The 24,981-nt window shown below is 36.2% G+C and overlaps 4 protein-coding genes and 1 non-coding gene across 6 annotated transcripts; 4 read left to right on the top strand and 1 right to left on the bottom strand.

Moving 5' to 3' along the window:
- Positions 1 to 5,346: 5,346 nt before the first annotated feature.
- LOC111442328 lies at positions 5,347 to 11,162 on the top strand. 2 transcript variants are annotated; one of them, XM_023079691.1, is made up of 11 exons: positions 5,347 to 5,905; positions 6,665 to 6,827; positions 6,945 to 7,066; positions 7,296 to 7,404; positions 7,517 to 7,556; positions 7,675 to 7,764; positions 7,877 to 7,976; positions 8,095 to 8,234; positions 8,475 to 8,577; positions 9,361 to 10,037; positions 10,836 to 11,162. In XM_023079691.1, exons 2-11 carry the CDS (start codon positions 6,686 to 6,688, stop codon positions 11,149 to 11,151), a joined length of 1,839 nt encoding a protein of 612 aa, XP_022935459.1. In that variant the 5' UTR covers positions 5,347 to 5,905; positions 6,665 to 6,685; the 3' UTR covers positions 11,152 to 11,162. The 2 variants fall into 2 exon arrangements, with proteins under 2 accessions (XP_022935459.1, XP_022935461.1); XM_023079693.1 differs by lacking the exon at positions 5,347 to 5,905 and having other exon boundaries at positions 6,660 to 6,827.
- A 585-nt stretch (positions 11,163 to 11,747) lies between these two features.
- Positions 11,748 to 14,883, top strand: LOC111442330 (co-chaperone protein HscB homolog). The gene is made up of 6 exons (XM_023079695.1): positions 11,748 to 12,199; positions 12,651 to 12,747; positions 12,821 to 12,910; positions 13,984 to 14,049; positions 14,254 to 14,322; positions 14,483 to 14,883. The coding sequence occupies exons 1-6, from the start codon at positions 11,820 to 11,822 to the stop codon at positions 14,618 to 14,620; spliced, it is 840 nt and encodes a 279-aa protein (XP_022935463.1). The 5' UTR covers positions 11,748 to 11,819; the 3' UTR covers positions 14,621 to 14,883.
- A 42-nt stretch (positions 14,884 to 14,925) lies between these two features.
- On the bottom strand, positions 14,926 to 18,278 carry LOC111442326 (putative pentatricopeptide repeat-containing protein At5g06400, mitochondrial). The gene has a single exon (XM_023079689.1). It carries the CDS (start codon positions 18,268 to 18,270, stop codon positions 15,130 to 15,132), a length of 3,141 nt encoding a protein of 1,046 aa, XP_022935457.1. The 5' UTR covers positions 18,271 to 18,278; the 3' UTR covers positions 14,926 to 15,129.
- Positions 18,279 to 18,361: 83 nt separating this feature from the next.
- On the top strand, positions 18,362 to 18,434 carry TRNAR-UCU. The gene has a single exon. It is a non-coding gene; the product is annotated as a tRNA-Arg (tRNA).
- A 2,909-nt stretch (positions 18,435 to 21,343) lies between these two features.
- On the top strand, positions 21,344 to 24,958 carry LOC111442329 (protein WVD2-like 4). The gene is made up of 7 exons (XM_023079694.1): positions 21,344 to 21,714; positions 22,499 to 22,741; positions 22,816 to 23,201; positions 23,297 to 23,378; positions 23,469 to 23,540; positions 24,160 to 24,267; positions 24,396 to 24,958. The coding sequence occupies exons 2-7, from the start codon at positions 22,502 to 22,504 to the stop codon at positions 24,831 to 24,833; spliced, it is 1,326 nt and encodes a 441-aa protein (XP_022935462.1). The 5' UTR covers positions 21,344 to 21,714; positions 22,499 to 22,501; the 3' UTR covers positions 24,834 to 24,958.
- Positions 24,959 to 24,981: the final 23 nt, after the last annotated feature.

Here is a 24,981-nt window from a genome sequence, read left to right as displayed (position 1 = left end):
TTATTATTATTTCTTTTTTCCTACAAATTCATAAAAAAAAAATTTCTTTTTCCCTTTTAATTTATTTGAGGAGAAAATAAATAACCATTTTGACCGATCTTAACCTTAAATAATTTTTTAATACATAATTTCTATTTTTAATATAATTTGTATCAAAAACTTAAAATATCCTAATTAATTTGTAATTTTTATTAAATTTGTAAAATATTTTAATAAATTTAATAATATTTTACAAATAAAAATATAATATAATGCTTCAAATATTTTTTTAAATTTAAATTTTAATATTACATTGCAATATTTTACGCATAAATAATTATTTAATAAGCTAATTCAGTAGTCTACCGTGGGAATTAGAATTTGGTGGAACAGAGAATATAATTATTGTTCTGGATTAGTTTATTTAATAGAGAAAAATCTGTCTCCACTTCTCTATCATTCTTAGAATTCCTCGATGACCAAAATAGTATTACAATTCTTCATTCTAAAAATAGTAATTATTTATCAATAACAAAAAAAAATGTCAATATTTATTGGTCTAAGATTCTTAAGCTGATTACACTTAGAATATTACAATTTATCGCTCTTTAGAATATTACCGTTCAAATTAGGAGTGAAAATAAAGAAATGGCTAATAGCTCAAATCGTCAACCACTAGTTTTGTACACTCGTCGACCAACCCACATTGGTAAAGTAATATTCTAAAAGAAAAAGGTTTATTATTTCTAAAAGAATTTACATTTTAAAAAATAATAAAACTAATTAATTGAAACCCTCGATTACCGGTTTGACTGGTTTCCGGTTAGATTGGTATATTTTGAAGGATTTGTTTGGGATAAGAGAGTATATGTTTTCAATCAACGGCCATGGGTAGTTGACTTCTCCAATTTTAATTTATTTAACAAATTATAATTTTCAAGGAAATTCGAAAAATTTGAAAAAAAAAATTTAATGTCATTATTAGACGAACACGACTCTCCACAATAGCATGGGGTCCACTTTGAGCATAAGCTCTAGTGACTTTGCTTTGGGCTTTTCCAAGAAGTCTCGTACCAATGGAATTATTTTTCTTCAGTTATAAACGCATGACCATTCCCTAAATTAGCTAATGTGAGACTTCAATCATCCAACACTCCTAACATAGCTTTCTAATACATAAATTATTTATTTTATTTTATTTTATAATTTTTTAAAATTCGTTTTGTGTGTTCCAATGTCAAATGAGTTTAGGTGGGTGTATTGTGCTTCATCTTGGCTTTGCTTTCTGAGTCAGCAATAGGTAATAAATAAATAAATAGATAAATATATATATATATTTGGCTATTATTAATAATAATATTTTTTTGGTTTCTTCTTATTGGGTAAGTGAGGGAATTTCCCAAAGCTCAGTGGGGCATATGTGCAAATATTTGGACTGCACACGTGTAGGTCATAGCATGGCACGTGGGTATTGTTTTCAAAAGGAATGGTTTGGAATCTAAGAAGATTTTTCAAGACTGTTTTGCCCCTTCCTTCCCATGTGAGACAACCCCTTGCCCAATTGACCAATCGGGATTTTACAGGTTGGCATTTTCTTTTTTGGATTTTTTTTCTTTTTGAGTGCCTTCAAAGTCGGGCAAGTTATCATCTTTTATCAATCCCAAACAACCATGCTCCATACACTTCAATGATTATAACCATTAATTATCATTTCAAAAGTCGACAGTTTAATCTTTCATTTTTATAATTGTCTAATTAAATAATAAATATATTTTAATTGAAGGATTTAATTTTTTTTTCTTTTTTAATAACAAATATAAAAAAAAAAATATTAGTAAAGTGCATGCGTCACACTAGCAAAATGGACGGTCAAAAAGTTAAAACAATAAAATTGACCAATTTCGTATATATTTATTATATAAAAAATTGTCCCTAAATTTGTAGGGTCCACTTTTTTTTGGATAAAATTAAACACATACAGTTGGATTAACCGACCAAATCAGTTTAAACTAATCCGACCAACAACTTTCTTAAATAGTTATATTTTGAAATTTCAGGAAGTAAATAGATATATTGAATTTTTTCAATATAAAATAAAAAACGAGTACTAGACAAATTAAAATATTACTCTACTTCTGTGTTTATCTTTTATTAACTTTTTAATTTTTTATTTAAATTATTAAACCCGAATATTAATTTTGTCTTTAAATTTTAAATAAAAGTTTATAAAGGCTAGAATGCATTATACGTGCATCATACTGTTCATACCTAAATAATTTAGGCTAAATAACCACTTATAGAATAGGAAATAAATGTGGGGTTTTAATGAAAGTTTGACATACTAGAGTAACACGTGGTATACACATTTTAGCGCTATTAAAACATTAGTGTACCGACCATAAACTAAATATCTAAATATAAAAATAATTTAAATCATTACTAAATTATAGTTGTACTAACTTTAATGACATTCATAAAAATAAAAAAAATAAAAAAAAATCCTATTTTATTTTAAACATTAAGTCAAACTTTTAGTTAATGGAAAGAAAACCTAACCAAATGCTTATAAGACCTGAGGTGTGAGGAGAGGGTATTATTAGGATTTGTTAGGTTGCATAATTTATGCTAATTAAATTAATTTAATAATAATAATAATAATATTAAACATTTTAAATTATTTTCTTAAATTATCCACCGCCCTTTTCAAGTTGGAACTCCATCTCAGCAACCGGTCGGTTCAATTTATTTTCCTAATTTCAGTGATGTCATTCCCACTTACCAAATTACGTAATAAATTTATTATTTAAAAATCCATTTTTTTAGTATTTTATTATTTGTTTAGAATATTATTTAAATTACATAATTTTTAATTTTTTATGTTTAATTCTTGTCCTGAACATGAAAGTGGCGTGATTTCTAGTGGCGAACCGTGAGGGGAAAAGAGACGTGGGAGGTGGGCCCCACAGAACCGAGGAAAGGCACTCGTGGACAAAGCTGGCCACGAGTTTTACAAAGTGGACGGTGGGGTCCACATGTGACATGCCAGACCAATCATCAGCTTCCACGTTTTAGGCTACTAAATAGTCCTGATTGGATTAGCCTAACAGTTGTTGCCACATCGGATTATTGGAGTTGACTCATTCCTTACTCTTCCAACTCACCACCACACACTTAAAAGTCCCATTGTATAGAGACCCTCATAATTACGTGGTTCATTTATCCGTTATAAAATATAATCTTTTAATAATGGTTGGTTTTTCTAATACCCATACAAAAAATAATAATAATAATAATCAAAGAAAATATTATGTTATTTCCTTAAAAAAAAAAAAGTTTTTATCATATTGAGATTATTTCTTTCATCCGTTACTCAGGATCATTCATGGTTAATAATATATTTGAAAATGCGTCATGTCATATCATATATTTGATGCATTTTATATTTAAATATTTTATAAATAAATTGACTGACCTATACCATTGTACCATTTCATCAAGTTTTTCATCTCAAACTATTATAAATAAAGTGTATCAGTGTTTTGTTTTTACAGAGTGTGTTGTAATTTGAGGAGAGAAAAAGAAAATTTAGTCTTTAAAGAAAATGAAATAAATGAAGGAAGATATTTTGTGGAAATGTTAGGGGGGGGAGACAAGACAAGCTTAGGGGACCAAAGGCAATTGCCAGCTAAATGCCTATAAATTTGGAATCCAAGTAATAAGGCCACCATTATATTGCTTGTGTGATGATGTGGGGGTGTGTGTGTGACAAACAAACTTTATTGCTTCACTTTTGAATATTTGAATATTTTGTGGTTCCTCAAATGGGTTTACACAATGACCTAAATAATTATTGTTGGCTTTTAAATTGGGGTCAAAAGTTTCCTTTTTGTCACACCCCATTACCCCGTTCAAAACACCATAATCATAATTCCGAATCCAAATTATTCGATGGTCTTCATATTCTTGGGCACCTGATGCTCCCGACATTCTCCCGTATCTACTGTGATATGGTCAAGTTATCCACTCATAATTCAAGAATTCGAAATCTAGATTATTCTAATCGACATTCGACTACATTTTATGTGTTATGGTCAAGTTACCTACTTCTGATGTCCAAGATTTAGGTCAAAATTTGGAATCTAGATTATTTGGCACATGATGGCCCCGACATTCTAGAACATCTGATGGCGCCAATATTCCACTGTATCCCTTGTGGTATGGTTAGGTTATCTACTCCTCACTTCTCAAGAGTGAAAACTATTCTCACAGACCAAACTTTGTTCTCACTCATATGTATCCTAAGAAAATTACTAAGAGATCACCCACCATAGAATTGCTCAAAGTAAAACACTTTTAACTATGAAGTTTTTATGATTGGGCTACTGACGATGAATGTGCACCTTGTTGATATAACTATTTTCTTTAAACTTTTCTTAGTTATCTTATCTTTAGGATCGCTCTCATTCGGATGTTGTCTCAATTCATTCATATACCTCTCATTTACTCGAATGTCAGATTACAAATGTGATGTCACAGGCTTTTAGTCGGGTCGAGAATTCAATCTTCCAAGCCATATTTGTTGAAGGAAATAATAATAATTTATTTTATTTTTAAAATTGTTACAATATTCTACACACTTTCAAATAGAGAAATCGGGCCCATAAACCAAGCCTCATAAATGGGCCTTCTTGGTGCGCCTTTGTGGAGGGTCAAGGCCCAATAAGCCTTGTCGTGAATATAAATGGCTTGAGTTTGTTTTCTCATGAATTCAATATAGATATTTCTTCTATGGATCAAATTCAAAGAAATCCCTAAACCCTAAATTAAATTATATAAAAAAAAAGAATTTTCAAAAGAAAATTTAGTAAATGTTACCGTTTAAATTTAATGATTATTGGAACAACAGGCTTAATAGTTTTTCAAAATCAAAGTTGGAGGGTCAATGTAAGATCCTACATCGGTTTAGAGGGAAACAAAACATTACCGATGTCTTTCTCTAGTAAATGTACTTTAAAATCATGAAGCTAATAGGGACAAGATCTCTTCCAAGGGACTTGATCTGTTGCAGTCCAAACGGTTAACAAAATTATTAGTCATTATATCAAAATTGAGAGGAAATCTAAGGATTTATAAGAATTTTTTGTCATCCCTAAAATCTTATCCAATTTGGACAATAAACTTAAAACTTTATTTTGAATTTTCGAAAATGGGGATATAAATACACACGAACCAACCAACCAAACTGACAGGTGTATTTGCAAGTTCGTTTGGATTTGTCAGAATTCTTAAGCTCCAAGCTCTGTGAACGACGATTATCCATAAGTTTGTTGGAATTAAATTGGAAGGGACAGTTGAATACAGTTGATTGTTCAGAATTGATTTCTGCGTAAGGACAAAGGCAACGACGTGACCATCATTCGGTTCCATCGAATCTTACGAACCCAGTGCTCCGCGCCAAGTCACCCCTTCCTTTTTCCTTCGCCACATTGGTTTTCTTCAGCACCCATCTCCTTGATTTCCTCCAAACCTCTTACCCTTCATCAATTTACTCTGTTTTTCTTCAACCCCACCTCGAAAATGGCTGTTTTCAGCCATTTTTTCTAGTTGTTGCCATGGGAGATGGGTTAACTTAACGTATTCGAACAACCCTTCTTCGGTTTCGTACGTTTCTTCTTCTTCTTCTTCTTCTTCTTCTTCTTCTTCTCTTTCTCTCTCGATCTGTACCCTTTTTTTCACTTAGTTTTTTGGATTCGATTACTTCTTGAAACCTGTGGCGGTGGAGGGAGTTAGTCCCAAGGGCAAAACGAACGCCTGCCGCTGACCCTGTTTCTGGATTTGCTCGTATCAGCTGTCTTTGTCTCCTCACCGATGTGATTTGTATGGAATCTTATTGAGATCTGCGTTATCTGTCGGGGAATTTTATCAGGTATCATTCTGGACGAGTTGAGATGCTTATATATGATGACTGATTACTCTTCAAATAGCTTCATTAGTGCAGAATTTGGACTGTTTTTACTATAGTTTCATCTGGGTACTTCCCCTTTTTCTTGCATCTCTGAGTTCTGTCTTTTGGTTTAGCTTACAACCAGTAATTTGGATGATTATCAGTTCATATCACCTGCTTACTGTTCTTGATGTTCGAAGCATTACCCTAATCCTGAAGCTTTTGTAGATCTTTGAAATTAGCTTTTATTTGAACCATGATTTTTGTGTTGAATACGTGCATATGGATTTCTTTTGATATTTTGTGAGTTATATTCATTGTTTTATTGGTTGGTATGAATGTCTTTTGATCTTAAGTAGCATGAGCGATTCTTTCAATGGACTCTTATTTGTTAATATGAGTTAAGTATTTAGAGAGTTCTTTTGAGTTTAAGAAACACTTAATAAGCTAGATTCCTATGAGCTTGGTTGCTAGCATATTGGAACTTGCAAGATCTCGGTTACGATTTCTTTGGTAATGTGCAAGTAATCGTCCTCTTCGCACGGACCCAATTGTTATTTGAAGTTTTTTATATGTTCTTAAACGTACTTCTTTTGCACCATCTCCATACGTTCAAATGCTTTATTTAAAGTATTTACAATCAATCAAGTTTGAATATGGTACTAAGGCTTCAATAAACATGTGGTTAGATGCCTACTGATTGTGCATTTTCCTTGTTTTGTTTCAATTTCTTGAGAAAAGGAAAAAAAATTCAAATGCAATATGGAGAAAAGGAAAAGAATCACACAGTACAGGGAGAGGCTAGACAAAACACTCGCATCTACCGACCTGTCAACCCAGGAGTCTATCAAGTCCCTTGTGTCTAATCAACTTCGTCGTTTGGATTCGAAACATGGAACTGAAGGTTGGTGATGGACTGATGGGTCAGGATGTTTTGGACAATCTTGAGCTTCTGTATGTCTTTGTCGTGTCGGTTTAGCCATCCATTTCTGGAGGTTCTAATCTCTTTTATATGTTGAAGGATGTAACGAAAACGTAGTAGCGAGAAGAACCGCTGAAGTATCGAATTTTCTTGACATGTTGAGGAGTGCTTCCAGTAATGGTAGCAGCAGAGCTTCTGAGACGGCGCATTCTGAATGGAAAGTATGCTATGCTCAAATTTCATCTTCATTGTTTCTGTTGTTTTTGATATTCTGGGGGATAGCTTGTATGTTTCCATGCAATATGCAACGTTTTGAAGCTTTGACAAGCTGTATAGTTGTTGCTGCAACTTGTTCTTACTCCTATATTTCAGAAAATGTTAATTTTTCGTTTAATCCAACGGTTCATAGCAGTTGGATTCTATGATTACTTAAAATCTTCAATATTCCAGACAAAGCACGATGATGAAGAGTTTCGGGTTATGTATCGTGAAGGACCAAAGGGCGCTCCGTATCATACATTACTTGTTGAAGGCTTTGTAGATGGGCCTGTTGATGTTTGTAAGTGTCACTGACAAACACTTGACTTTATCCTAAAAATTTTAAGCTAAATCACATTTAACCTCAATGTGATTGATGTTCATGGACACAACTCCAACCAATTTGTCTGCAGGTTTGTGCACTTCCTGGGAGTCTGAATTGTATAAGAGATGGTGAGCATAATCCTTTATCTCTTATGGTTTCTTGTTCAGCCATAGCTGAACCGCTAAGCAATGTGACGTTTGTACGAGTCTTAGTCACTCGTTTCCTGTTTCGAATGCTCTCCATCAGGTGGCCTCAATTTAATCTGCCATCTTTCAAAATTCTCACCAGCAAATGTCTCGAGAAAGTACGGATCAGTGAACAGATTGCGTTAGTAAGGTTTGTCTAGCTATACTGTCAGCACTTACACACACACACACACACACTCATGGATATCAACATTCTTCATTCTATTTTGAAATACTGAACTATTAATGTTTTTGAAAGCAAGGGTGAAGGTTTCATGGCCGCTGTCGACCAGGGAGATCGTTGTGCACTACTTTTTGTTCGAGTACTTTCAGGATGATCTTGTCGTTGTTCTTCTGAACTCGGTAATATTTCAACAAGATTATGCACTTCTAGACCTTCTAAACCAAGGAAATCATTGTGCACTACTTTGGCCTAACTTCTAGATTGAAATCTGAATACAAAGATCTTTGTTCATTTCAGATATCTGATCTGGACAGTATTGATATAACTACTCATGGATTCACCAGGCATGCTATCCCGGACCCAGAAGACGTAATAAGGATTGATGTCGTGGGAGGCTTTGCTATACAGAAGGTGTCAGATACTCGGAGCTACTTCCGGTGAGAAGTTTCTTTCTCTCTTCTATCTTTGACATTAATTTACTAAGCCTAGCTATCTCCGGATAGAGTTTGTAATGCATGCTAAAGAACTTGAGTATTAAAATTGTCATCCTTCTGCAATAATGCACCACTATGGAGCTTGGAAAGGAGCCTATCTCGAAAATTTAGTGTCCTGGAAGGGATCCTTTTTTTCTACCTTGTACATATCATATGGAACTTGAACACTGAAAAATCTTGCAGGACAATTGCAAACATGGATATGAAGCTGGATTTTGTCCCTCCATCGCTCATAAACTTTGTCTCAAGGCAACTCATTGGCAGTGGTTTCCGACTCTATCAAAAGGTTAAACATTTTTCGAACCCAATATAAACAGGAACTAATCACCAAAAGCATAATGTTTGTTGCTCTGTTTTTATAGATCTCGTTTTCAAATTATCAATATGAGATCCCACATTAGTTGGAGAGGGAAACGAAGCATTGTTTATAAGGGTGTGGAAACCTCTCCATACCAGACGCATTTTATGACTTTCAGGGGAAGCCTAGAAGGGAAAGTTAAAAAAGGACAATACCTACTAGTCGTATGCTTGGACTATTACAAATGGTATCAGAGCCAGACATCAGGTGGTGTGCTAGCGAGGATGCTGGCCCCTGAAGAGGGTGGATTGTGAGATCCTACATTGGTTGGAGCGGGGAACGAAACATTCCTTATATGGGCGTGAAAACCTCTCCCTAGCATACACGTTTTAAAACCTTGAGAGGAAGTCCAGAAGGGAAAGCCCAAAGAGGACAGTATCTACTAGCGGTGGGCTTGGATCATTACAAATGGTATCAAAGCCAGACATTAGATGGTGTGCCAACGAGGACACTGGCCCCCCAAGAGGGTGGATTGTGAGATCCCACGTTAGTTGGAGAGGTGAATGAAACATTCCTTATAAGGGCTTCGTAGAAACCTCTCCCTAAGCAGACACCCAACGAGGACAATACGTTCCATTATAAGGAATGCCTTGAATGTTCAAATCTGATGAAGGTAGTGGCTTTGATTATAAGGAAATGCTACAACCTCGATTATAAGGAATGCCTAACCCACCGTCGTCTTGAACATTCCAATTGTCAACATCATTGCAGGTAGTGGCTTCTATGTTCAAATCTGATGAAGATTTTATGAATGCCTTGAAAGACCCACTGTACACTCGTATAAATGAAGCTCTCTACGGGAGGAATCAACAAGATAAGGTGTTGGAAGAAAATGAGCTCAGTTTTCAAATCGATCAAACTGGAATGCATCATTTTCAAGAGGTGCATCTGGAAAACTCGACCGAAGAGCCGCAGGAAAACTCGATGGAAGATGAGAAGGATCATGTCATATACGATGCAAACGAGCCCACAAAAACTGCCATGGAAATTAACGAGATTGAGGAGGAAGAGTACATAGAAATTAGGCACGATGAAGACGAAGATCGAGATAAAGATGCCATTTTAGGAAGAAGTATTGCAGAAAAATGTAATTTGAAGGATCAAAGAATCACTAAAATCAGTCCAGAGGTGGAAAAGGCTCTGAAAACTTTAGACGACGCCATTTATATGATGAGGAAACGTAGATCCAATACTGAAACAAAGGCTGCTTCATGCTTGAGTGATGAAAAGCCTCCGAATATAGCGAAGGATACTGGAAAGAACTCGAGTACTTCGGAAGACAGCAACGTTCATCCGAAAGTCGAGCTTTCTGCTAGTTTGTCAAAGAACAAAACCACTGAGAGAACTTCAAATGAACCTGCTCGAACTAGTTCTAACCATAGTTCCAGGTAATAGTTTTGACTAAATCACTCCATTTTCTATGACGTGATCATAATGAATGCTTTCAAATGATATCTGAATCAGATGGTTTCTTGACATTATTGAGTATGTTTCTGAAGCATCATGTTCATTCTCTGTTATATATATGGATCATACCATCTTAGTTAAACTAATTCTATGGGGGTATTATATAGCTGTTGTTATTGTTTAGCCATGACGAACTTGGTAGGCCGTAACTCTCCTTCGAGCTGCCTTCCTTGTGAAAATCCACTGGGTCGACCCGAAAGGCTGAATTTCATGGTCGAGGTTGTAACAGCCCAAGCCCACCACTAGTATATATTGTCCTCTTTAAGCTTTCCCTTTCGAGTTTCTCCTCAAGGCTTTTAAAATGCGTCTTCTAGGGGAAGGTTTTTACACCCTTATAAAAAATGCTTTGTTCTCCCCCGGGGAGGAGAACGAAATACCCTTTGTAAGGGTGTGGAAACATCTCCCTCATAGACACATTTTAAAAGCCTTGAGGAGAAATTCGAAGGGGAAAGCCCAAAGAAGACAATATCTGCTAGTGGTGGGTTTGGACTATTACAGGTAAAGACCGTTTGAATGGTTGCCAAAGCAATATCATGTAATCCAAGAAAAAAACGTGAAGTCTAGACTTAAGCTATTACGATATTGAATATATCTGATAAGTTTTTTTTTTTGTGTCAAATTCAATCGGTTGTTCTGTGAGATTAGCTGAGTACGTATCAAAACGTACATTGATTTAGACAAAGAAAAGTGATCCATTTTAGCTGAGAATTGTATTGCAGGCGTTTAGGATCATCAAGTTCTTTGTCCAAGGATGTCAACCACAACAAAATAGTTCCAGCATCTCCGGAACAGAAAATTTTACCCCTCGCACCTGCTGAAGTTAACCACACAATGTCGAGTTTCATCAAACACGGACCCACCAGAAACCCGAATTCGAATCAAAGTTCAGATTATCATGTTAAGCAACCGACCAGTGAGCATAATGGCGTCGACAAAATCAGCGAAAACACAGTGGAGAGGTACATAAGGAACAGAAAAACCCGGTACTGGTGCTTTCCGGGCAGTCCGATGGGGCTTAAGAAAGGAAGGAGCTGAAATCTAGTTGATGGTGAAGCAGAAATGGCAAAAGCTTTTCTGAAGAAGCCACTCTGAACTCATGATTCAACGGAGTTTCTTCTTAACATCATACTACAGCAGTAAAAATATTTATGTACCTTAGCTTTCTTTTTTTTAAAGTGATTTGAACTAATAATAAATATTTATCTTAGTTAGTCGATCTCGTTAGAATTTGAATTATTTTGATTTTATTAAGTATGACCGAGTACAATATTTTATAATATATCGAGATAATATTTTTTTTAGCAAGGAATTGGGAGTTCCAAGCTCACGAACTCTAATAACTAAGTCTATCGCTAGTAGATATTGTCTGTTTTTACTTTTGCTTGTTACGTATAGTCGTCAGCCTCAAAAATGTTACTCTCTAACTAACGTGGGATCTCACCATCCACCCTCTTAGGGGGTCCGACATTCTTGCTGGCACACCGCTTGATGTCTAATTCTGATACCATTTATAATAGTTCGAAGCCACCGCTGATACATACATACATACGGTGAGTTGGTTAAGTATACCCGTGAGCCTCAAAAGAGAGATTTTTCGTTCCCTCTCTATTCTCACACAAGCAATTCTAACACCACTCTAAAACCTCGTTAAACCCCGGGTGAGTGGATTCGGTTCCAAACAAATCGGACCGATTCTTCTTCCAATGTCGAAGGCGAAGCTGCGATCTTCACTTCTCGCCGTTCTGCGCTGCAATACAACTCACTCATCCGCCATTAATTTCCCAAATGTTTCCAATTCGGCTCTATCAGCCCAAATTCCGTCTAATTGCATCTCACTCTCGCAACTTCCTTCCACCGCAGAATGCTTTCGCCCGTGTCGATCCTCTAGATGTGAATTTCTCAACTATCTCAGGTTTCCCTCGAGGGTTTTTAGTTCTCGATCGGCAGAGGCGTCGGACCTGAAACTTAGGTGCTGGAATTGTGGCGCTGCGGCTCCAACGTCAGTGGTGTTTCTGGTGTGCGATTCTTGTCGGAGCATTCAGCCTTTGGACCAGTCGGTGGATTATTTTCAGATATTTGGCTTGTAAGTGTAAAGAAAAACAAGAATTTATTTTCCTTTCTTAACCTATTTTAATATTGTATTGGTAGCTGTGAGAATGACTAGATGATGGAATTTGATTATCAACTGATTATGGGAAGGGATGAAATATTTGAACTTAGGGCTTGAGGGTCTGTTAAAATTCTTTTGGGTCCAAATAGAATGAAAAAAAATTCTGATGCATCAATTACAAAGCTTCTCTTTCTCTTCATCTTCTGCTCTGTTCATATTGCCTCTGAGTACTCAAAGTCCAAGGAAACTTTGGCTTATGGTTTCTTGATTTCGAGAAAATTGATGTAATCAACCCGTCATGTTTCTTACCTTGAACCTTCCGCCTCATTTACTGGAGGGCATATAGGATTCTTCTCTGACTCATTGCTAGTAGGTGGGAATTATTGAAATGATGTATAATTAGAATTCCTAAATCTTTTTCCAGGGAAAAGGAGTATGAAATTGGAGATGTCAATCTGGAGAGCCAGTATAAAGATTGGCAGAAGAAATTACATCCCGACTTAGTTCATTCAAAATCAGACGTCTGTCTCATTTCATCTTTGAGAAGTTTGGTAATCTTTTAGGCTCTAATTTTCCGTTTCTTGAGTTTTGTAGAGAGAAAGAGAATATGCTGCTGAACAATCTGCTCGGGTCATCGATGCTTACCGCACTCTTAGTAAGCCATTGTCGAGAGCAATATATATTGTAAGTATGCTGTCTACCTTATCATCATTATTAATTTTTGTATCTTATTTGTGTTCTAAATGCCATGCTATCATCCATTTCTACCTCTAGTTACTTGAAGTCATGTGATGATTTAAGCTGGGTAATTGGAATGAAACATTCTCAGGAAATTTCTTCATACCAAGTTTCCTTAATAATAGTTCCTTTGCAACCCCATCCCACTTACACTATACATGGAAGTGATGGACCAACATGTGATGGTAACTAGAATTGAACCAATTGATTGAGCTTCTTCATAATAGTTGTGCTTTGAAAGAATTGTTTTGCAACTATTTTATATGATTTGGTATTTTGGAGTTAAAAACGTCTCATGTTTGAGTTTTGATGCACTGGGTGAAGGTTGTTTTCCCATTTTTGCCTAAAGGGGCAGAGCATATCACTCAATTATAGGCTCAGGCATTTGAGTCCTAGAACGGGCATGGGATTGTTTGTAAGTTCTAAATGGAAAGATGTGGAGACTGCACTCTTAAGCATAATCCTAAGTGATGTTTAGTGTTGGGATCAAATAACATTTCCTCATGTGACAACCCATATCGGTTTGGGAGGGGAACAAAGCATTCCTTACAAGGGTGTGGAACCTCTCCCTCGTTGACGCGTTTTAAAACCGTGAGGCTGACGACGATCCGTAACGAGCCAAAGCAGACAATATTTGCTAGCAGTAAACTTGAGCTGTTATGTCTCATGACAACCAAAGTTCTGGGAACTGTTTGCTTTCTTTATCCTCTCTATGCCAATTTTATTTCCTACTCAGACACTTGAATAAACACTATTAGAATAGAATATCGGTTTATTTCCTACTCGGACTCTTGAATAAACACTATTAGAAGAGAATATCGGTTTATTTCCTACTCGGACTCTGTAATTGATGTTTGTGATCTTGGTTTATATACATTATGTTTATGGCATCTGCAATCTAGAATATCGGTTTAAATATTTTCTCGACTTCCTTTCTAATTTCCAAATTATCTACATTCTACAATATTTGGTCTTCCCCTCCAATGAGCTTGTAAGATTATATTGCCATCCTTTTTCAGCTGAAGCTTGAGGGTTTAGATGTCAATGAAGAGGATACAATATCTGAACCAGAGTTGCTAAATGAGGTAACTAGTAAAAACCTAAGTTCAACCCAGTCTGAGTTATTCAGTTCTGTGAGAGCTTTTGGCTTTCTGTTTGTAAAAGCATTTTATGAGATCATTTCATAGATCATGATAAGAAACTCATGCTCCTGATTTTCAATGCTCAGACTGCAAGCTTATGTTCTATTTACAGTTGATTTATATAAAGTTACGAAACCCTTATTGCAGATTATGGAAATCAGGGAAGCTGTAGAAGATGCATCGGGATCTCAGGAACTAAACCAGATTCAGTCACAGGTGCTACTCGGGCACTTGTTCCGATTATTGTCGTTATTGTTTTTCTTCTTTATACATACACTAATTCGGGTGGGAGATTGGAGGAGTAAGTTGCATCTAAAGAATTAAAGAGCTTTTTATGATGACTTAACCTGTTTCATCCGCCTTCTTGTTCATCTAGATGCAAGAGAAACTAAATCATTGGTCTAACACATTTGCAAAAGCATTGCGAAACCGGAACTTCGACGATGCCATCTCGTCTATCCAGCGAATGACCTACTACGAGCGGGTGAAGGAAGAAATTACAAAGAAGCTGTAGTGAAGGAGGTATAATCCATGGAAGCACTAGGTGTAGAATTCAATCTTTATCTACCTCTTGAAATGATTGCTCATATCTCAGTTTTTTAGTACTTAAAAGTTCATAAATTGGTGGTTAATATTCTAGCTGTGAGTAAAAATTTCATCAGTTTTGTGATTCTGATGTTGCTGAATGCCGGCAATTTCAGTGTATCAATAAGGAGACAGAAATTAAGAATGTTCAGAAACAGCCTACATACAATAAATACTCATTGATCTGTCTTGTTTGAGAAATTTTGTGGGCTTCTTTTTGTAGGAAATTTTCGATTATAAAGTATACTCATTCATTACAATAAAACTCAATAGACATGTCAAATTTTAGCTTGCTTAAAGCCAAAAGTTGGATTCTTCAACTTCAAATTTTAAAAAAAGGGTAAGAAAGTCAACCCCTATTTCTCAATGTATTCTTAAGCAAACTATCAAAACCTACAAACACCTCTAAAAGAACATTCAAATGCTAAATAAAAGATATCATATTTTAAACTTTCTTCTTCTAATTAAACCCAATTTTTGTTGAAGTACATCACGAGCCAAAATATGCTTACCCTCCCTATTGAGGCCAAAGAAAACTGTCCTGAAGTTAATACTGCTGGGAGCAATCCCACTGTCGAGCATATCAGATATAATCTGCAGGGCTTCTTCAGACCTCCCTGCTTCACACAGACAAGAAATCAGCATTGAATAAGCTTTAAAATCAGGAGAAGGCCCATTTTTCTTTATATAATGGAAAACCTTCCACGCTTCACCAAACTTTCCCATGTTCATATAGCCATATATCACTGCTGAGTAAGTAGCAATTGTTGGTTCACAACCCTCCTGCAGCATCTTTGCAAGTATCTCCAAAGCTCTTCTTGTTTGATTCTCCTTGAATGAATGAACTATGAATGATGTGTATACGTGCACGGTTGGATTTATACCGACCTGTTTCATAGCGTTCATCTTCGCCAACGCCTCGTCCGTTCGTCCCCTTTGTAGAAGTCCATGAATGATGCTTCCGTAAATGTAGTTATCTAGTTTAGATCTCTCAGTCCCTACCTCTTCTAGTAATGTCAACGCCTCGTCTAACTTCCCGACGCGACAAAGAGCTCGAATATACAAAGAGTATATGAGAGGAACCGTGAAACCGACATTTCGAAGGTTATCTATGCATCGTTTAGCATCTGAAAGTCTATCAAGTTTGCATAAACAACCTAGATAAGTTTCTAACAACTCCTTATCAGGAATGTACTTAGAATGAATCATTTCTTGTAACAAAGTAATGGCTTCATTTACCTTCCTCCGTTTTGATCCGCAAAGGGACATGATCAAATACTTATACGTATTGGCATTTGGCTTGATCTTACTTTGTTTCATTTCTTCAAATGATTTCAATGCAATCTCTGTAAGACCCGCTCGACCATATTGCATAATCATGATTGTCCAAGTATCTGGAGTTATTAAGCAACCCTTTCTTCTCATTTCATAGTAAAGACTTCTCATGTGCTTGAAATCTTTCCCGAGCCCGGCGACTTTAATCGCCATGTTGTAAGTTTCTGTAGTATGATTATAGCCCGGTTGCTTTCCTACCCAAGCAAAAAATTGTAATGCAGCACAACCATCCAAACTACATTTGCGCAATATCTCGAGAACGAATTCTGTAGTGAACTCGACGCTGCAGTTCTCCAATGCTTTCTTAATTTGTTTCCAATCTGTTGAAGATGACAGGATCCTGTAAACTTCATCAAGATCCTCCTCTCTGTAGTTTCTTGGAAGTGTCTCCGTGTGACAAGTAATACTTGTCGGTTTGGAATGCTCAAAGTTCACCTCCATATGAAGATCGTTTATCTTGGGTGCATCGTCTTCTCTATTTACCTCACATTCCTGTGGAAAGAGTTCAACTTTACTTCTCATTTTCTTTACTTTCTCTAAACTAATCATATCTCCCATTTTCTCCATATAAGACACTACTGATCGAAACAATTTGTCGGGGACAACGATATTCAGTTCGTGCATCTCATTCAGAACCTTGACTACCTCATCGGTTCTTGAAATCCTAAAAAGCTCCCTGATGAAGACTGAAAAGGATTTCCAAGTGGGCTTGTTTTCCATGGTTCTGAAAACGCTCCATGCTTCAGATATATGGTTTTGGCTGACATGACCGGCAACCACAGTCATGATAGCCACCGTATCTAATTCGATCCCTTTTTCCAGCATCTCTTTATAAAGCTCAAAGCCTTTCTCATACTTAGCCAACCTAAAGAGGTGTTGCATTAGTTGTGTGTAAGTCGAAGTAGTAGGCAAATAACCAATTTCTTTCATATTTTGAAACAGATCAAGAGCCTTCAAGATATCATTTTGCCTTAAATACCAATTAATGATAATTCCATATACCTTCCCATCAAGAACAGTTTTCTTCTTCATAATATTAACCAGTTCCAAAGCATCCTCGATCCGATTAGAGCGACAGAGTCCTCCAACCAGAATCTCGAAGTATTTCGGGTCGAGTACTATACCTTTACTATTGAGGTCATGAATGAACTTCAGAGCTTCTTTAATTCTCTTGGAAATGCAAAAACTCTTAAGAATGTAATGATAAACATCATGTTCTTGTACCTTAAACAATGCTACCATGTCTTTTGCAATGTCAAGAACAGAGGCAGTATCTCCTGATCCAGCAAAACAACTCAACAGCACCTTGGACATTTTCATGTCGACAACTCTAATTCCTTGCTTGACCATCTCACGGTAGAACTCCATGGCAAGTTCAGGCTTTCCAGCAGCAGAGAGTGAACAGATCAAAGTCTTGTAAACAACCCCATCTATCTCACACCCACTTTCCCTCATCTTACTGTAAACCATCAGGGCTTTTCCAGTTAACTTTGCATTGCCATAGAGAGAGATAAGAATGGTCCAAGTCTTGATATCTTTCTCCAAGGAGTGATACTCCATTTCCTCCACTAACTTCTCCACGAGCTTGAAATCTCTGGCTTCACCAGCAATGCTAAGCATTATGTTGATAACACTAGTTGTACACTGAAACCCATCTCTGGATTTCACCCAATTGAAGAACCCAAGAGCCAAATGAGGGAACTTAAAACACCTCTTAAGAACTTTCTCCACAACCTCAGAACTGAACCTAACATCCAAACTTCCCAATCTCTCCTCCATCGAAACTAACCCATTTCCACCACGAACGGCGGCTGCAACTTGATGTACAACCGAACTAACATCATTTTCTTCCAAGACAACCAACTGGATACCCTCAGTTTCCTGCTCGGCATTTTTACAAACACCTTGGGCGCATAGTAACTGTTCTTCCCCATTCAAAGAGTCCTCCGCCGCACTTTCTTTCAACCCTAAATCCCGAGAAGATATTTTATCATGAACATAACTTTCCGAACCCAAGATCTCAGTAATCTCATTGAAGAGCGACCTGAAGCTTGAAGTTTCAGCCGTTTCCGGGCACTGAGATTCTTGTGTTCCACCTGAACGAGAAGAACTTATTCGTTTTCTTGCAAGAGTCGAGAAACGAAGAACCTGAAACTGTGAGAGATGAAAGCGAAGAAAATTGAGTGTTGAATTTGAATATGGAGATTGGAAGCGGATTAGCTTTCGCATTCTTACAATGATCATCTTTACAGATTCATTCCGGTGAAATAATACATCTGTGGTAAAAGAAACTTACTTAAGTTTAATAAACTAAATCTACTAAAGTTATACAGTAGCGCTCGTGGCCTAATGGATAAGGCGTTTGACTTCTAATCAAACGATTGTGGGTTCGAGTCCCACCGAGCGTGTCTTTATATTTTATTTTTTCTTCTATTTTTTTCTTAAATTTTGATACAATTCAATAAATCAGAAATCAACGATGGTGGGTTCGAATCCCACCGAGCGTGTCTTTATATTTTATTTTTTCTTAAATTTTGATACAATTCAATAAATCAGAAATCAAATGATTGTGGGTTCGAATCCCATCAAGCGTGCTTAGTTATGATTTTGTCTAGGCAAGAAATCTCGTCCCGGTTTCACTCACAAGAATCCCCAACTTCTGTGTTGATGTTTTGATTAAAATATTCTGTGTGGAACGGCTTTGAATTTTAAAATGCGTTAGCGTCAAGTTCATTACTACTAAATATTGTCTGTTTTTGTGTATTATATATCGTCATCATGCTCACGAATTTAAAACTCGTTGAACAGGTTTCCACACCCTTATAAGAAATATTTAGTTCCACTATCCAACCACGGGAATTTATTACAATATATCTGCTAGCGATAGACTTATACTGTTACAAATGGTATCAAAATCAGCTACCGAACAGTGCGAGGCACTAGTCGAAATAGGACTAGACATTCTCCATAATTGACATGTATGAGGTTAAAGCATACAATATCTGGTGCTTGAGTCATTGTTGAGAGATCTCCCTGGTGAGAAAATGTTTAAGATGATGGACGCCAACATCAATGGTTCATTTACTTTTCGATTGCATTAGAATCAATGATTAAACAATGTCCCATCAAATTATTAAGGGAATGATTCTCTATTAGGTTCATGTACTTTACCTTTTTCATGCACATAACAAAATAAGTATTTGTGAAATTATTGACCGAATATAATAAATTACTAGGAATAGACGAGAAATAATTCAATCTCAAAATGGGTCTTATTCTTTAGTATTAATAATTAAAAAGGAACTACCAGATCCCGAGTTTTTAGGGGGTGGTGAGCGTTACACGTATAAAAATTATACTTTAAGGGAGTCTTCTTAGTTCTTGATATGGTATATGTCAGGTATGAGCCTATAACAGATGATAACGACTATTCGATAATTTACCTATATTTTTATACATAGAAGGACGCGAAAGGATAATTTACGATAAGAAAATGATTAGAAAATGACAAAGAATCATTGTGTGGAAAACTTATGCTTAGTAAAAAACATATAAGCCAACAACTATGGGTCCCTCTCACCATTAGCTTCATCCCCAACCTCTCTTTTTCAATTATACTATCTATGATTTACTTTTTCATCGCTAAAAATTAAATTATCCTCTTTACGAGACAAGACGGGACGAGAAGTCTTCCCTATTTTTGTTCTTAATTTTTATTTTAATGAAAAATTTCATTTATTTTTATGAAAATCGAGCGAAACTCCTTATAAACAATCTACAAAAAGATTAAATTAAAATATTAATTATAAAAAAATTAATGTATAATTTCTATTATAAAAACATAAAGCATACTAATAAAGTTTTTATTTATTTATTTATTATTATTTCTTCCTTTCATCTTCATTTAGTTATTCTTTTAGAATAATTAAGGGTCCATTTCACAACTAATTATCTACTTTATGGGTTTTTTTAGTTCAAATTTACTTTATTGTTTAAAGCCAAGTTTGCTTTGAAATATTTTATATATAATTTTAAAATATATTTTAAGAAATAACATTCTAATTTTTTTTATATGAAAATTATATTGCCTTTTATCTACTTTTTCCATTTAGTAGCATCTCTATTTTTTTTATACATTTATTAATTATAATTATTTCTCCTCATAATATATTCCTCTCGTTTTCAATATTGAATTTTAAATTAAAAATAAATTATAATTTGATTATTATTATACAAAAAGCGTGTATATATATAAATAAAAATTACAAAATGTTTAGGCTTCTATTAGTGTAACGTTTTAAAAAAATTCTATTTTTATTTTATTTTTAAATAAATTGATGTTATAGTACTTTATTTTTAATGAAATTGATAATATATTTATAAAAAATGATTATTTTTAAAAGTTAAAAAAAATGACGGGTTTTTTTTTTCAATTAAACAAAAAATATTTATTTATTTATTTTTAAAAAAGGCATGAAAATGGAAAAAGTCCAAGGAAGGAACGGGGATTGAAGGCAACGGACCACCCACCAAATTGTATATAACGAGAGAAAAAAAACGTGAGAGTATGATTGGGTACTCAATGGACGGCCACGATTGCCTTGCCCCAACCTAAGATTCCGTTCTTCAATCTTTCCCGCACGTTGTGACAGCTCATGCACCGTTGGACTAAGCGGTGGGGACCCACATCCATCTCTTAACCTGGAGACCAATAATTTTGTTCGGTTTTGCCACGTCAGACTCTGCTATGACTCCCCAACATGCAGTCTCTTTCCCCATGTTCTTAAACAGTTTTTTCTTCTCTGGTTGGATTTCAATCATTGGCTGGTTTTCCAAATTACTCTTTTGCCCCTCCTCCTCTTTTCTTTAACTGTTTTATTTTATTATAAAAATAGAGTTTAGTTTGTTTTTCAAAAACAAAAAATAAAATAAAATAAGGGTTGGATTCTATGAAATTTGATGTTTTTGTCTCTATATAAAAATTAATTTTTTTATTTTTAAATTTTTAAATTTTTACTCGTGCATAAGCTGACAATTACTTTATATAATCCCTTGTTTTTAATTGTTTTTCGACAGATTGCTTATCAGACATATCGTAACCGGTTGAATTAAGTGGATATTATACCGACAAAAGTTAGCACTAAAATCAAATTTATACCTTAAATAATTTAACCGCATTTAAATTGGAATTTTTTTGTTTCTATCATTTCCCCACTTCCAAACATTTTTTTTTTTAAAAAGGAAAAATAAATAAAGTGGCTTTTTCGTCATTTTGGAACTTCTCATTTATCTATATTTGCATAGAGAGAGAAGAAAAATCCTTTATAGTTTTGCAGTACCAACCTTTCTCTGCACTCTGTCTGTCTGTCTCTCTGTCTTTCTTTCTCATCAGACACACCATTGTCACCAACCTTCTGAAGCGTTCATGGTGAATTCTCTCAAGCACTAAAGCCATTTTAGTGCTTCCTTCTAATCTAAAGCGTTTTCGATCTGCTTTTCTACTCTTGCTCTGTTTCAATTTCCCAAGCCTTCAACTTCAATTCAGTCTCTGCCGTCATACTATTAAGAGAATTCTCTGATCCTTCATCGGAATTTGATCTCTGTTCTTTGCTTCTTCTGTTTAAATTCAAGAAATTTCAAACCCCCCCCCATACCCAATTTGTATTGGGACGGGTGCATATCGATTTTGTAAGTTTTTGTGCTCCTTCTCTTGTCAATTGGATTTTGGGTTCTTGTTGTTTCTGAGAATTCTGTTGATTTTATGCTTCTGTTGGTGTTAATTTGATGCATGGCTTGATGGGTTTTGTGTTTTTGTTTCTTGATTTGGGTTTTTGTTCCTGTTGTCATCTCTACTTGCGTCTTCAATGCCCTCTACCTGTTTGATGAAAGTCCGCACCGAATAATTGTTTTTTTAATCCTCTGTTTGGTTGTTAGTAAAGATGTCTGAATCATAGAAAGAAGTGTATCCTAGCGTAAATATTAGCACATGGAGGCTAATTGTTTTCTTTAAAAGGTTTTGAGGCTTTGAATCATGGACATGGTAATGTAGAGCTTTTTGGGCTGCCACTTTTGGAATTTACTGTCGTCACCATAGAGGTTGATATGATGGGAATGCTTTTTCATTTTAAAAGTATATGTTTATGGGGTAATTAGTCTCAAGGCTTTGTACATATCAAAGGGTCGTTCACTCTTCTCGTGTTCGTCGATCCGTGTTCGACGAATGGCACGACATGTTTAGAGATCTGTGATCTTTCATGTATGCTGCAATCCTCATTCATGCTCAACCTATAGCTTGTTTTGGCCTATAGGCAGCAGGGAATATAGTTATTTACTGGTTTTTCGTTTTCGACCATTTTCGACGTTTAAGCCGAATTCTATCAGAGTTCAACCTGATTTTCCTTCATCTTCAGTTGGTGCTTGTTACATTTGCTCAACTGATGTTGCTAATGCTGACAATCTTTTCACTTGTCAGGTGATGGAATCTGAAAATGGAGTTAATATGGAGGACGAGAGTCGTGCAGTTGAGTCGCCACACGTGGATAATTCAGCTGTGGATTTGACTAAGGAGAGTGAGAATGTTGACTGTGGCCAAAAAGCTCCAACTCTGAACGAGATTTCTGAACCAGTGGCAGAAACTGACAACCTTAATTCTTCCAAAACTAAGATACAAGTCTCTATGACCGTTCCCAAGAGTAAAAATGTAAAGACTTCAAAGGTACATTCATACATGAATGGATTAAGACTCTATGGATCTATTATTTTTCCTAATGAAATTGTTGTTCACTCCAGGAACTTGAAACAGCAGGAGGTTCTTCAAAGAACAACAAACTGACCAAGGAGAAACCAACCTTAACAAGCTTTGCTCAGTCTCCTCGACCGAGCAGGCGAGTACTTTCTCAGAGCCTTTCGTTTCCGACGAGAAAGGCTAGTACTGATGTCATGGACAAGAGCATTGACAAATATCCCGTTAAAACTGTCACCAAACGCATAGGGGAGAAAGTTATTAACTCAAGGACCCAAATTTCTGAGGATGCTCTGCTGAAGAATTCAAGCAAGAATGCATTAAACAGAGTGATGACTAAGGGAGTGAACAAAAACACCGTAGAACAGAATCCAAAACCAGAAAAAACAACATTCCTCCCTAAAGAGGACGATGATGTTCACTCCACTTCCTCGTATGGTTCTCGTCGCTTGAGGCTGCTATTAATTGTTTGTTTCTGTTTGCTATAGTGTGTTTTATTAGCTGAAGCTAATTTTGTATTGTCATCAGAGGTGCCACTCCACGGGGAAGTAGAAACAGTTGTCCTGGTTTTGCTTTCCGGTTGGATGAACGTGCCGAAAAGAGGAAGAAGGTTTGAATGGACGTATATGTTTTATTCATTGCTTGTTTGTAGATTGTTTTAGATGCAGAAAACATTACATTTTCTGTTCTTCAATGGCAGTTCTTTTTGAAGCTAGAAGAGAAAATTCAGGCAAAGGAAGTTGAGAAAACTAATCTGCAGGCCAAATCTAAGGTATTGAAGATTGCACACTTTGATCCATAATGGCACTTCTTCCGTTCAGTGTAACCTTATTGTTCAAGTCCTTGCCATCATCTCATGGGCCGTGTGAGATCCCACATCGGATGGGGAGGAGAACGAAGCATCCTTTATAAGAGTGTGGAAACCTCTCCCTAGCAGACAACTTTTAAGAACCTTGAGGAGAAACCCGAAAGGGAAAATCCAAAGAGGACAATATCTGCTAGCGGTGGGTTTAGGCTGTTACAGATGGTATCAAAGCCAGACACCGGACGATGTGCCAGCGAGGAGGCTGAGCCCTGAAGGGGTTGGTGGGTCCCACATCGATTGGAGAAGGGAACAAGTGCCAGTGAGGACGCTGAGTCCCGAATGGGGGTGAATTGTGAGATCCCACATCAGTTGGGGAGGAGAACGAAGTATTCTTCTTAAGGGTGTAGGCACCTCTCCCTAGCATACACGTTTTAAAAACCTTGAGGGAAAACCTGAAAGGGAAAACCTAAAGAGGACAATATTTGGTAGCGGTGGGCTTAGGCCATTTCAAGCCGCCTCCCTGCCTCCAGTTTTTCCTGTTGTACTTGTTTTACCAAACTCATTTTCTGCCTTCTATATCTTGCAGGAAAGTCAGCAAGCAGAGATTAAGCAGCTGAGAAAGAGTATGATATTTAAAGCAACACCAATGCCAAGTTTCTACAAGGAACCTCTTCCAAAGGCTGAACTAAAGAAGGTTATTGAATCACTTGATACTGTCAGGCTGAGTACTCAGGGGATCATTCCTTTGAAAAACTCATGTTCTTTTGTTTCTCTTTGCCTTCTGATCGATTACATAACCATATTATTCATTAATCTACACAGATACCGATCACCCGCCCGGTATCACCGAAGCTTGGCAGACATAAGAGCTCAACTGCTGAAGCGAGCACCTCAGTTCACAGTCCACGTCAGAATGGCGAACCGACCAATTCACCAAAGGCATTCCAAACTAACTCTGAAAAAGTGACCATTAGTTTGAAGAAGGCAGCTAAAAAGCCTCAAACGAAACTCCATCCGAACGAGTCTAAAACTGGAGGAGCTGCCATCAAGCCAAAGTCAAAGATCAACAAAACCGAAAGACAGCACCCGAAACCCGACATTGCAGAGACTACGAAACAGCAGGAGAACCGGCCAGTTGATCATCCTGAATCAAACGACGGCGGAGAGCTGAACTCTGGATTGGATCCTCCCAACAATGAGGGAACGACAGCCACAGCCTCTACAGAGATCATGGCAGCTGAAATCGCAGTTGGAGGCTAAATGCACTTACAATTCTCACTTCCAATCCAAGACATCATGTTTAGAGGTTTGAAAATTTTTATGTCAAGTATTGTGAATAGAATGTATGTCAGTTTTCATGTCAACATAAGTATTTGTTCCTTCCATTTGTTTTTTTTTTTTTTTTTTT

Source organism: Cucurbita moschata, unplaced genomic scaffold (assembly GCF_002738365.1).
Source record: "Cucurbita moschata cultivar Rifu unplaced genomic scaffold, Cmos_1.0 Cmo_Scf00004, whole genome shotgun sequence".
In the NCBI taxonomy this organism is placed as follows: Eukaryota; Viridiplantae; Streptophyta; class Magnoliopsida; order Cucurbitales; family Cucurbitaceae; genus Cucurbita; species Cucurbita moschata.
Note: the sequence above shows the minus strand (reverse complement) of the source record. Positions and strands in the feature narration are given on the sequence as shown.